Source organism: Typopeltis vanoorti, chromosome 23 (genome assembly GCF_054136105.1).
Source record: "Typopeltis vanoorti isolate ZY-2024b chromosome 23, IOZ_Tvanoo_1.0, whole genome shotgun sequence".
NCBI lineage: Eukaryota > Metazoa > Arthropoda > Arachnida > Uropygi > Thelyphonidae > Typopeltis > Typopeltis vanoorti.
In genome coordinates this window covers 76,333,660-76,346,077 of record NC_143571.1, presented here as the reverse complement: position 1 = coordinate 76,346,077, position 12,418 = coordinate 76,333,660, and the positions used below count along the sequence as shown (strand labels likewise).

The 12,418-nt window shown below is 36.5% G+C and overlaps 1 protein-coding gene across 1 annotated transcript in view; it reads left to right on the top strand.

Moving 5' to 3' along the window:
* Positions 1-12,418, top strand: part of Ctu1 (Cytosolic thiouridylase subunit 1) — a 175,315-nt gene that overhangs the window by 63,347 nt on the left and 99,550 nt on the right. Inside the window, exon 8 of the mRNA XM_090412633.1 lies at positions 5,935-5,984. Within this exon, the coding sequence (XP_090268759.1) occupies positions 5,935-5,984 (50 nt within the window). The remainder of the gene's footprint in view (positions 1-5,934; positions 5,985-12,418) is intronic.

Here is a 12,418-nt window from a genome sequence, read left to right as displayed (position 1 = left end):
GCCTATGGTCCCACAGAAGGTTCTACTAAGGTAGAAGTGGAGGAATTTTTTGAGGCTTTAGAAAAAGCAACTGACACAATGAAAAAGGAAAAGTTGGTCCTTGTTGGGGATCTAAATAGTAGAGTAGGAAATGATTGTGAGACATACAAAAATATTTTGGGAAAATTTGGAGAAAAGAGCAAAGCTAATAATAATGGCAAATATCTGTTGGATTTCTGCTCAGGACATGGACTGGTTATTACTAACACCATATTCCAACATAAAAATGTGCACAAATTCACATGGAGAGAAGAGGCTAGGAATAAGAAAAGTCTCATTGACTATGTTATTGTTGATAGTGATGTTTTCTCCCTGGTGCAGGACACCAGAGTGTACAGAGGATTTGAAATTGGAAGTGATCACTATTTAGTCTTGAGCAGGATAAAATTGAATTTCATATTGAAAAGAATAACATGTAAGAAAGTTTTAAAGCGAATAAAAGTTGAGCAGCTCTCAGATGTGAACTGTAGACTAAAATACAGAAATATTATTGAAAAGAAAATGAAAGAGTTTGAGAACAGGAATCAAACCTTGGAGATTCAGTGGCAAACTCTGAAGGAAACATTGATTGATTCTGCCAGAGAGGCATGTGGTGAGGTTGTGTGCAAGGATAAAAAAATCAGAACTCCCTGGTGGACACAGGAAGTTAAAGAGGCAGTGAAGGAAAAGAAGAAAGCATATCAAAAGTTCCTGGCAAATAAGTCAGCTTTTACTCTTACAGAATACAGAGACAAATGTAAGAAAGCTAAACAGTGTGTAAAACTAGCTAAACAAAAGTCATGGGAGGACTTTGGCAAGAATATAGAAAATAAATATCAAGAAGGTGGCAAAATATTCTGGAGGTTGTTGAAGAAGCTTAGGAATGGAGGAAAGGGTGCTGTAAAAGGAATTAGAGATGATAAAGGCGAAATGAAAACAGGAGAAAAAGATATCCTTGAAGTATGGAGTAATTACTTTGAAAAACTGCTAAATGAAACAAGCAGTGATGACAGCACAGTGATAAAAAACACTGACCAGGCATGCAGTCAGGAATACATATCCATACTTGAAGTAGAAAAAGCCATCAAAGGCTTGAAATGCGGAAAGGCAGCAGGAGTAGATGATATTCGACCAGAAATGCTGAAGTATGGTGGTATAAGAGTCTTACAGTGGCTGCACTGCATAGTTCAGAAAGCCTGGACAGAGGGACGAATTCCCGATGATTGGAGTAGAGCTCTCATAGTACCCATATATAAAAAGGGAAATAAAACTGAATGTGAGAATTACAGAGGTATTTCCCTACTGAGTGTTCCTGGCAAGATCTATGCAAGTATACTTGAGAAACGGGTGAGAAGAATTGTGGAAGAAAAGCTTGGTGAAGAACAAGCTGGATTCAGGCCAAATAGAGGCTGTCAGGATCAGATCTTCACTTTACGACAAATAGTCGAGAAAGCATGGGAATATAACAAAGATCTGTATTTAAGTTTTATCGATTTGGAAAAGGCATATGACAAGGTGCCAAGAGAGAAGCTATTCAATACGCTGCAGTTATATGGTGTCAATGGGGCATTATATCAAGCAATACTTAGTCTTTATTTGAGTTGTGAGTCAGCAGTTAGAATTGAAGGAAGTACAGGAAGATGGTTTAATGTTAAATCTGGTGTGAGACAAGGATGTACATTATCCCCTCTGTTATTCATTATCTATATGGATCACATTATGAAGGAATGTGGTATTAAACCTGATATCAAAATTGGAGATGTTAATGTCAGCTCTTTGCTTTATGCGGATGATGTTATACTTCTAAATAAATCCGCTACAAGTCTGCAGGATTCTCTGACTAAATTGAATAGCTGTTGTAATAGATATGGTATGAAGGTCAGCAATAAAAAGACAAAGACAATGAAAATAGGCAGAATCATTGAAAATGTCAACTGTGTTGTGAATGGAGAACCTGTGGAACAAGTAAAACATTTCAGCTACTTAGGCACAATTTTTACTGAAGATGGTAAACTAAATATAGAAATAGACAACAGAATCAGCAAAGCTGGTATGGTGGGAAGTCAATTGAATAAATTCATATGGAATAAGAAAGAAATTTGTCGGAACACTTAATTAGCTGTATACAAGACAGTGTTCAAACCAGTTTTAACTTATAGATCTGAGAGCTGGGTCAGAAGTGAAACACTTGACCAAAGACTAGAGACCGCAGATATGAGAGTCCTGAGAAAGATTATAGGCGTGAACAGATGATGGCATCAATGGCAATATCATATTAAAAACAAGGATATTACGAAAGAACTTGACATTGTCAGCATTCAGGAATGTGTTAGCAGAGCTAATCTCAGGTGGTATGGTCACTTAAACAGAATGGGCGAAGAAAGATTAGCAAAACAAGTGTTCTCTGCCAGGTTGGCAGGAAAACGACCCAGAGGAAGACCAAGATATAGGTGGATTGATACGGTACAAAGTGCCTTAGATGATAGAAATATAAGATCTGATGATGTTGAAGCCTTGACAAGTAACAGACTGATTTGGAGGAAAATTGTAGATAGTAAGTTAGTAATGATGTAATTTTTTTCATGTAGTACTATCATATCCTCTACACCCCTTGAGGGTACATGGCAGGAATTTGATGATGATGATATTTTTATATGTGCTTTAAGAAAATACGTAACACAATTTGATCAGCTTGTCAAATTGTATTGTGTTCATTATTTAAATAGATACCTAGTATTGCCACGGGAATTAAAGGATTGAATATTGGGTCAGAAGTTCTGGCTTGTTCTTTGCATTCCTTACAGGCTATGTGCAAGTCTCATTCCAGTTATTTGGCTGTTAGCCTTAAGCACTCCTTTACCAGCTGTGGTTTCCTGTATGGAAGTAGTATAATTAAATAGTTAATTAGAACCAACACATTTATAATTATCAATTTCTCTGTATACCATTCTAGGATATACTAGATATTATGATAAACGAACACGATGTTTTATAGTTAGTTTCTGATTAAGAACCAGTATGATCACATTAATAAAGCATGTTTATTAACTTAAAGAAACAGATAACATAGTCCAGTTTGTTTATTTATTTTTTATTTATTTTATTTATTTATTATATATATATATATGACAGAATGATCATTAACTTGGTTTACATATATTTTTATGAAGAATAGAATGAGTAGAACCGAGCTTTAAGTAAAAAGGTTTTAATATAAAAACACTACTAGTTTCGGCCTGTAACAGCCTTCTTCAGGTGACATTATAAAAGAAAGAAAAACATTAAACATTGAAGGTTAAAAGACTATGAACAACATAGACAGTCTCTATACATAATTAGCATGAAAACGTTGTAATTGTATTTGAAGCTGTTCTTTCGTTTGTTGGGAGAGTGCGTGCTTGCAGCATCATGTGAACGCCAGTACATGATTACAGCTGAATGACTATCTGGGAGGTTGTAGCTCAAGTTGTTATATAGATGAACAGGATTGAAGATGATTTCTCTAGATTCCACAATTTTTCTCTCTAGTTTGTCACTGCAACGGAAGATGTTAGTAGATTTTTCCCAGTAGACTTTGTGACTTTAGTTTTCATCATTAGGATTAGCTGAGAAAAGGATATGACTTGATAATGCACTGGCTCACTGTAAGTAATATCCCTCATGTGTTCTTCCATATGCAATTCGACAGATTTGTCTGTCTGCCCAAAATAAGGAATATCACAATCACACAATATTTTATATACACCAGGGTATTTGAGTTGATGATGACAAGGTTTTGGGTGACTTATTAAGAAACGGATTTTTGGAAGTGGAGTGAACAAGGTTCTGATATTGTATTTTCTTAGAACTTTTGCTAATTTGTGTGAAACAGTACTTATGTAAGGAATAGATATATTGCCTTTGAATCTATTTGTTTCTTCTGAGTGATGTCTAGGAGGATTAAGAAGGAATTTTTCAATGATTCTCTTGGAATATCCATTAACTTCAAAAGAAGTTTTCAGATGGTTTATTTCTGTAAGAAGTTCATTTGGGTCATCAAGAAGAGAACGGGCTCTATGTCCCAAGGTGGAAATTATTCCAAGCTTATGAGGAGGGAAATGATGGGACTGACTGTGCAGATATATGTTGGTACGTGTGGGCTTTCTATATATCGATATTTTGATTTTACCAGAAGAGCGAGTCAGTTTGACATCAAGAAAAGGCAAGGAATTATCCGTTTCAAGCTCAGCAGTAAACTTAATACTTTGATGTCGGCTATTGAGATGTTCAAGGAAAACCATAAGGGATTCATGTCCATGGCTCCAAACAATAAAGACATCATCCACATAGCGTTTCCAAACTTGAGGTGTTAAAATAAAGGAGGAGAATTTTTTGAAAGCCTTGCTTTCAAAATCCTCTAAGTAAATATTTGCGAGTACAGGGGATAAAGGATTACCCATAGCCAGTCCATGATTTTGTTTGTATATATTATCTTGAAATTTGAAGTAACCGAACCTGATGCAATGTGTAAGCAAGGCTAACATTTTTTTGGATAACTTGTCCTTGAGTAATGTTAGGACTTCATCTGTTGGGACATTAGTGAACAAAGAAGTTATGTCCAAGCTAGCCATGATGTCATCTTCACTAACTGTAATATCCTTGATGTATGTAACAAATTCTGTAGTGTTCTTGATAAAGAATGGTGATTTGCCTGAAAAACGTTTTAGGTATTTGGCAAGATATTTTGCAAGTTTGTACGTAGGAGAATTGATACCTTCTACAATTGGGCGTAATGGGGTATTCTCTTTATGGATTTTAGGAACACCATATATGCGAGGAATTAACGGATGGAGAGAGCGTAGAGATAAACGAACGTTTTGGGATAATTCAGTTGTTGTTTTTAATAAGTTATTTGTACGATTTTGAAGCTTGCGATTTGGATGTCTCTCAAGTATTGAGTAGGTATCATTATGTAGTAATTCAAGTCATCCTCAACTATGTAGATTACCAATTTATTCTGGTAATCTACATAGTTGAGGATGACTGTTGCATTGCCTTTATCCGCAGGGAGGATGATTATATCTCTTGTTTTTTAAACTTATAATAGCTTTGCGTTCAGTTGAAGTAATGTTGTCTGCAGGTGGTTTTGCGTTATTGATAATAAAGATTGATTCAATACATAGAAGATTTGTATCTTGTGGAAGGAGAAAAGAAGTAGCTTTTCTATTTTTGTAAGTAGTGTCTCCTTTGGTATTAATTTTTGGGAAGGAATAAAGTTTAGACCTTTACTAGGGATGCTTTTTTCTACTTCTGAAAGTATATAAGAAGATTTGTTGATAACAACTTTGTCAATATTGATGTGTAGTTTTGAGAAGTTCCTATTATTTTGTAATCTTTTTAATGTTTCAAATTTACTTATTTATTTTGTTATTATATTGTATTCTGGCTGCTTGAGATTCACAGTATGTATTAAAGGTATGCCAACTTTCATTATCTAGAGATTCTTCCAGTTTCTCAGCTATGGTTCTTTTTTTATTGAAAAGAAATGTGAGAGTTCGTTTAGTATCCGAGATTCTTTCAGACAGTAGGTCTAATTTAGCTTTATGATAGATTCTCTTCGCACGTTCAGTTGTTATGTTTTCTTTAAAGCATATAAATTTAGGAAAGACAGCATGAAATTTGCAACATTTCAAGAAAATATATATGTATATATATATATATATATATATATATATAAAATAAATTTAGTGGTTAAATGAAGCAGTTGATCGAAAATTACCATATTTTAAATTCTAGAAAGTGCAGTAAAACTGTAATTTAATGCAAACATTAGTGAAAGCTGCTTAGACTTGAAAAAGTTTCTTTATTAATGAAAGTAATCATGCTGATATCTTCTTTAATACTACTGATTACCATTTTGGCATTTAATTTTTATAGTTTTGCGTGGTGATATTGCGAGACTTCAGAGATGCACAGCTATTACAACAGTAAGTATTATACATTTTATTAGTGATCAATAAATTTTAAAAGACTATGAACTTGACTCACCCATGGTATTAATGTACAATAGGTGGGATTCACATTAAAGAAAACTATATGTATATTTTGCCATCACTAATCAGAAGCAGAATTTGAATGCAGATGCATGCAATTTTGTATACATGTTTAAGCCACTATGGAGTTTAGTTAAAATTGAAAAATTACTCAGTAATGAATGTCCGATGATTACTTGGCTTTTACTTATTTTGGAAAATGATTCAAATGAATATGATATAGTTTTCATACTGTGTGTATGTGCCAAGTCTTTCCAGTACAGTTTTTTTTTTTGTCAATTCTCTCCCCCAACAGACAGATTACAAAACCTATAATACATCAATGCTGTGTATGTGTGAGTAAATGGTTAGAGAGAAAGAAGGAAGCTAACATATGTTGAAAAGCTGGGGGGGGGGTCTATTCACTGGGGAAAATGGTGTGGGAAGATTGTTCCAAAGAAACTGTTCCAGGTAGATGGGAAGAAGATGAGAAATTGGTTCAATAAGTTAGGAGTTGAACTGTGTATAGATATTGATCAGTGGTTGCTTATGTTACATTATAGATGAAAGCAAAGGAATGGTATAGCCAGTTCAGGGGATCAGTTCATCAAGCAGGTTTTTGCATGATGTCTTTTTAAAGTACCTGTAAAAAGACATCATGCAGAAACAAAGCATATATGAGAAAGTAAATGAAGGGTGTGTGTGTGAGAGAGAGAGATGGGGGGGGGGTTATCCGTTAAAAAGATTGCTTTCTGTGTATCCAGTGGAGATCAAGTATTTAGAGGTTTTGGATGCACCACCCCAAACGTGACCACAAAATTCTACGAATGGGCAGATTTAAGGTTTATACAATGTTATGAATTAATCGGGAAAGAAGCAGTTGTTTGAATAAAAAAAGAATACAAGTTTTTTGGAAGCTGAGGAAGCTATGGATTTGATGTGTTTGTACCAGGAAAAGCTTGATGTGAACCCATGAAGAGAAAACTGATCTTGACTGGAAATTAGAACATTATCAAAAGTAAAAAGGAGTGAAATAAGACAGGACTGTGTTATTTCCCAAAACAAGTCAGGGCTATGTGTTGATAACGATGAAATTCACGAGATTATCCTCATCCCACTTGAAAATGGTGAGGAAATCAGTATTTAAGAGGTTAGGGAAGATCTTGAAGTTTGAATCATTCGAATGCTACAAAGTTTTTTTACAAAGCTACAATCTTTGTAAGAAGGCCTTTATGTCATTATGTTGGAGGTTTAATGGATTTTTTACAACACTCAAAAAGAATTAAATTAGAATTTAATACTTCCTATATTTCGTCCTAGTCACTAGGACATCTACGGGGATTACAAAAACAATTAATGTAACATGCACACAAAAAACTTACAATACTAAGCCCAACCACGTGGGTGACACTAAAGTCCTATCTAGGTGGAGCGCCCTCTAAGGGCGGTAGTAGGTGGCCTGGAATGTAAGGTGGGACCTCTGGTGATGAGTGTTTCCCAAATCTTCGGAAGCTTAATGCAACCATATTTGTTAAGATTTGGTTGGTTTCTGAGAGCTGCTGCTGCTTCTAAGAAAAGTCTCTCTTTCTTGAATTTGCTGTGGTGGAGCATGGTGGTTTTCTTCCATGATACTCTGTGGGTGGTGTCCAAAACATGGTCAGCCAAGCCTGAATGTCCATAGTTGTGTTTAACGATGTACGACTTGTGTTCCTCCAGGCGGATGGATGCTGATCTGCCTGTCTGTCCAAAGTACGCAAGCTTACAGGAACAGGGTACTTTGTAAACTCCAGGCAGAGAGAGAGGAGGGAGCTGATCTTTCGTAGAACGAATAAGGGTAGCAAGTTTGCGGTAGGGCTTATATGCTGTGTGTAGGTTATACTTTTTTAGTATCTTGGCTATTTTTTCGAAGTGCCTCGGATGTAAGGTATGGTGATGGCATTTTTAAAATCTTGTTGACAAGAGGGACGGGGAATGGGGGAGGAATTGATTATTTTTTTGATACTGTGTTCGCTGTAGCCATTGGAGAGGAAAGTTCTGTGTATGTGGTTAAGCTCAGTAGTGAGGGCAGTTCCACTGGAACAAAGATTGTGGGCTCTCTTGGTAAGGGTTTTAATGATGCCATATTATTGTGAGGGGTGGTGGTGGGAGAGTTTGTGAATGTATCTGCCTGTGTGTGTGGGTTTTATGTATACAGTGAAGGCAAGTGTATCATTAGGCAGGCGCATGACTAAGGTGTCTAGGAAGGGTAAACAGTTGTTCTTTTCCTTTTCCATAGTAAACTGGATTCTTGGATGTAGGCTATTGAGATGACCGAGGAAGGAGTCTAACGTGTCTGGGCCATGAGGCCAAATGGAGAACACATCATCTACATATCTTAGCCAGATAGAAGGTTTGAGTGGGGCTGAGTCTATGGCTCGTTTTTTGAAATCTTCCATATAGAAATTGACAAGGGGGGGTGAGAGGGGGGAACCCGTGGCAGTTCCTTCTATCTGCTTGTAGATTTTGTTATTGCAAGAGAAATACCCAGAGTTGATGGCAAAGGAAAAGAGATCTAAGATGTCAGAGGGGAAAACGTTTTCTAAGAGAGATAAAGTGTCAAAGAGTAGATATCAAAGCTTACTAATATGTCTGTATTGTTCAAGGTTAAATTTTCTGTGAGGGCTTTAAAGTGGGTCGAGTTTTTTATATAGGAAGCTGAATTTCCGGTGAGGGGGGACAGAGAGTTGGCCAGCTGTTTAGACAGTCTGTAACAAGGTGCATTGGTGGCATCTACTATAGGTCTGATTGGGGAATTGGGTTTGTGTATTTTTGGTAAACTGTATATTCGGGGGGGGACGGGAGCAGAAAGGTTTAAGTTTTTTCGTGACGTCAGGGGGCCAGGAGGTTACTTTTTTAAGTAAGATTTTTAATTTCTTAACTTGTGTTTTTGTGGGGTCGTGTTCTAGCGGGATGTAGGTAGCGCGATCACGGAGGATAATGTTCATTTTACGATTGTATTCGCTGGTATTAAGAACAACTGTGGCATTATGTCAGATATGACCACAGTCATGTCTGACATAAAATGCCTTGGAAATATCAAGAGCAACCATGTGAGTGTCTTCATTTCTTTCCATGGACTGTGGCCAAGGTCAGTAAGTTTTGCATAATTGGAGGCATACCATCTGGACTAGGAGATTTATTAGTGAAAAAACTCATTAAGCTATCTAGTATACTGTAAATCACCAGACAGGTAATAAGTACAGTCCAAAGGTCACATGTGAACCGTACAAGTCGAGTATAGCACCAGAGGCAATGGCTTACGCAGAAGGTGACAGTAGCACGTTTTCCATGAAAAGAGCAAAGCGAGAGTAAGGGATCGACTTAAGTGCATAAACAATAAGGGTCGTGTGGAAAAGACCCAGCAAAAAGAGGATGCAGGAGAGGAGAGTATAAGGTGATGTGTGCCATATTGAGCTCTTTTTCCTTGTTCCTACTTGGTGAGTTTTGACAGGTGGTTCGTGAGAGTGAGGAGCATAGGTGCTGGGATGTTGGACAATGGGCCTTTTCCTGGAGATGCCTAAGAGATTCCATGCAGAGCCATTCATGAATTTATCTATTAATACATGAATAAATGATGAAAAGAATATGATGTATCAAGAGAAAAGCTATTCACAAAATGTTAGAATTATATGATGTAAATGGAGCATTATGCAGAGGGATATGTAGACTGTATTAAAGTTATAAGTTAACAGCTGGGATTAAGGAATGTACAGGAAGATGGTTTGATATCAAATCAGGTGTAAGGCAAGACAAATGTTATCCCCACTGTTACTCATTATTTTTAAGTATCACATTATGAAGGAAAGCAGCATTAAACCCACATCAAAAATCAGGGATAGTAAATTCAGCTCTTTACTTCATGCAAATGAAGTTCTAAAAATGACAAACTATGAAAGCAGGCATATTTCTACAATCATAGAACATCAACTACTTGTAAAGATTGCCTTTGCTGGCCTGATTGGCACACATCTGGAAATAATAATTAACTAACTTTATTTAGTTATTAAACGATTACTCCTAGATCACATGTGTCCTCCTTTAAACAACAACATAGAAGATTCATATTAAAATGCTGCTAGTTTGGTATTTTGAAAATCATCTACCAGACTATTTGGCTGAGCTCTCTAACCAACAGACTGTGGGTTGAAATCCTACTGTTCCATGGATATTTGTGAACATGTTCATGTGGTAGAAGATTTTCATTGACTCTTGCTTATTCGAAGGACTGAAGTGACTTGAAAAAAAAATAGGGTTTAGTTTTTAGAACCAAGAGTATCTAACTGTAATTTGTATAAAAATGTAACTGTTAAATCAAATTAGAGAATTTATATAAGAGAAATGTTGGCTTATTATTGGTCTCATTAAGCTATCTAGTATACTGTAAATCACCAGACAGATATTAAGTAGCAGTCCAAAGGTTGCTTGTGAACCATACAAGTCAAGTGCAGCGCCGGAGGCAATGGCTTACGCGGAAGGCAATGGTAGCACGTTTTCCATGAAAAGAGCCAAGGGAGAGTAAGGGATCGACTTAAGCGCATAAACAATAAGGGCCGTGTGGAAAAGCCCCAGCAAAAAGGGGATGCACAATTTTAGGAAAGTATAAGGTGATGCGTGCCACATTGAGCTCTTTTTCCTGGTTCCTGCTTGGTGAGTTTTGACAGGTGGTTCGTGAGAGTGAGGAGCGTAGGTGCTGCGATGTCGGACAGCGGGCCTTTTCCTGGAGATGCCTAAGAGATTCCACGCGGAGCCATTCATGAATTATTGGCCTTTGCAGAATTGTGCCATCGCTGAATGTCCCATCGGAAGGAGCGGAGAAGGTCCCCTTAGATGCGGCAGAAACATGTTCATGTCCGGCAGTAGTTCAAGGACGACGTAACCACAATACCAGGTGCAGAGACAGCCTAATCGGAAGGTAACCAGAACCAACATGTGGTAGCAACTAGACCTCCAGAAAGGATTCGGTAATGTAGAGAACTTTATTATGTGTTTCGGAAGTATTAGAAGAAAGAAAATTGTGTGTAATTATAAGATCTTGACAATTTATAAGAGAACTTTAATGAGAATACTTATTTGGACTAGCTAGTTTCCGCTGAACAAAAGAATTGTTCGGAAGCAATTCTCATGTTTGAATATGACTGAGTTTGATAAGTGAAATTAAGATTGCAGAAAGCAAACACAATACCACATAAATTTATGATCCCTTTTCACATGCCACTCTTTAATTGAGTAACACCAGAATGTATAATATGTAATTAATGAGTGGCATGTGAAAAGGGATCATAAATTTATGTGGTATTGTGTTTGCTTTCTACCTTATCTAGTTTAATTAATAATTTGGAACTAACTTAGCGTGTTTGACTAACTTAGAATGTATTAACTTCCTTAGCATGAACTTTATTTAGTATGAGATTGAGATCTTTTGAATATATGATTCATCTTAGTTGTACATGTCTTAAATTTCAAATTGAAACATGTTTTATTACTTATGCCTGAGTCATGCCTGATTACGAGATCAAATTACCACTTATAAAATAGAACCTTAGCAGGAAGAATTTAGAAGGTATATAAAAATAGATTATGGGTCACGACTGCCATGTGTGTATGCCTTAAGATCTAGGATTGTTTCCCTGAGCAAGAATCTCTTCTGTCATAGGATACTGGCTGGCGCAGCATAATATAAATTTTGCTAGTATCTGAAATGGAAATAACCCTAGATAGAAATTTCTTAGGCTAGACAATAGAATAGATAATAGCGATTATAGAGGTAATAAAGATAGAAAATTAGTAGAAACCAACGACATAACACCTGCATACCATGGGCTCTGGAGCCAATGCCCTAATTGTGTACCACTGTTGACAGCTCGTCATTGGGTGCAATGACTGATGACAAGTTGTCAACATTGGTATACGATTAGAGACTATGTGGTGATCTCCAAGGTTCTTAGATTTAAATCTGATTGAATCTCTCTTTCTATGGGATACCATAGAGCGAGACATCAGATCCATGTATCTAGGACCAGTGTCTAAGATGCAGTTATGGACAATGCTGCAACAGGTATGGCTGGAATTACCTCTGGCGTCTGTTGGAGTTGATTCCTAGGCAAGTGCAGGCTGTTATTTATGCTACAGGAGGACCAACATGTTATTAGGTAGATATCTCTAATGTTTTGTCCATTGAATGTGGGTGTGGATGTGTGTATAAAACTTGAAATTGGTTCAAATTGCATTTGAGATTTTTTTGATATCATTAATTCAATTATCAAATGATATCATCACAAAAATTTTACAAATAAAATTCTACCAAAAAATTTGCAACTAACACATTGTACTAACTTTGAAAGAAGGTAAAG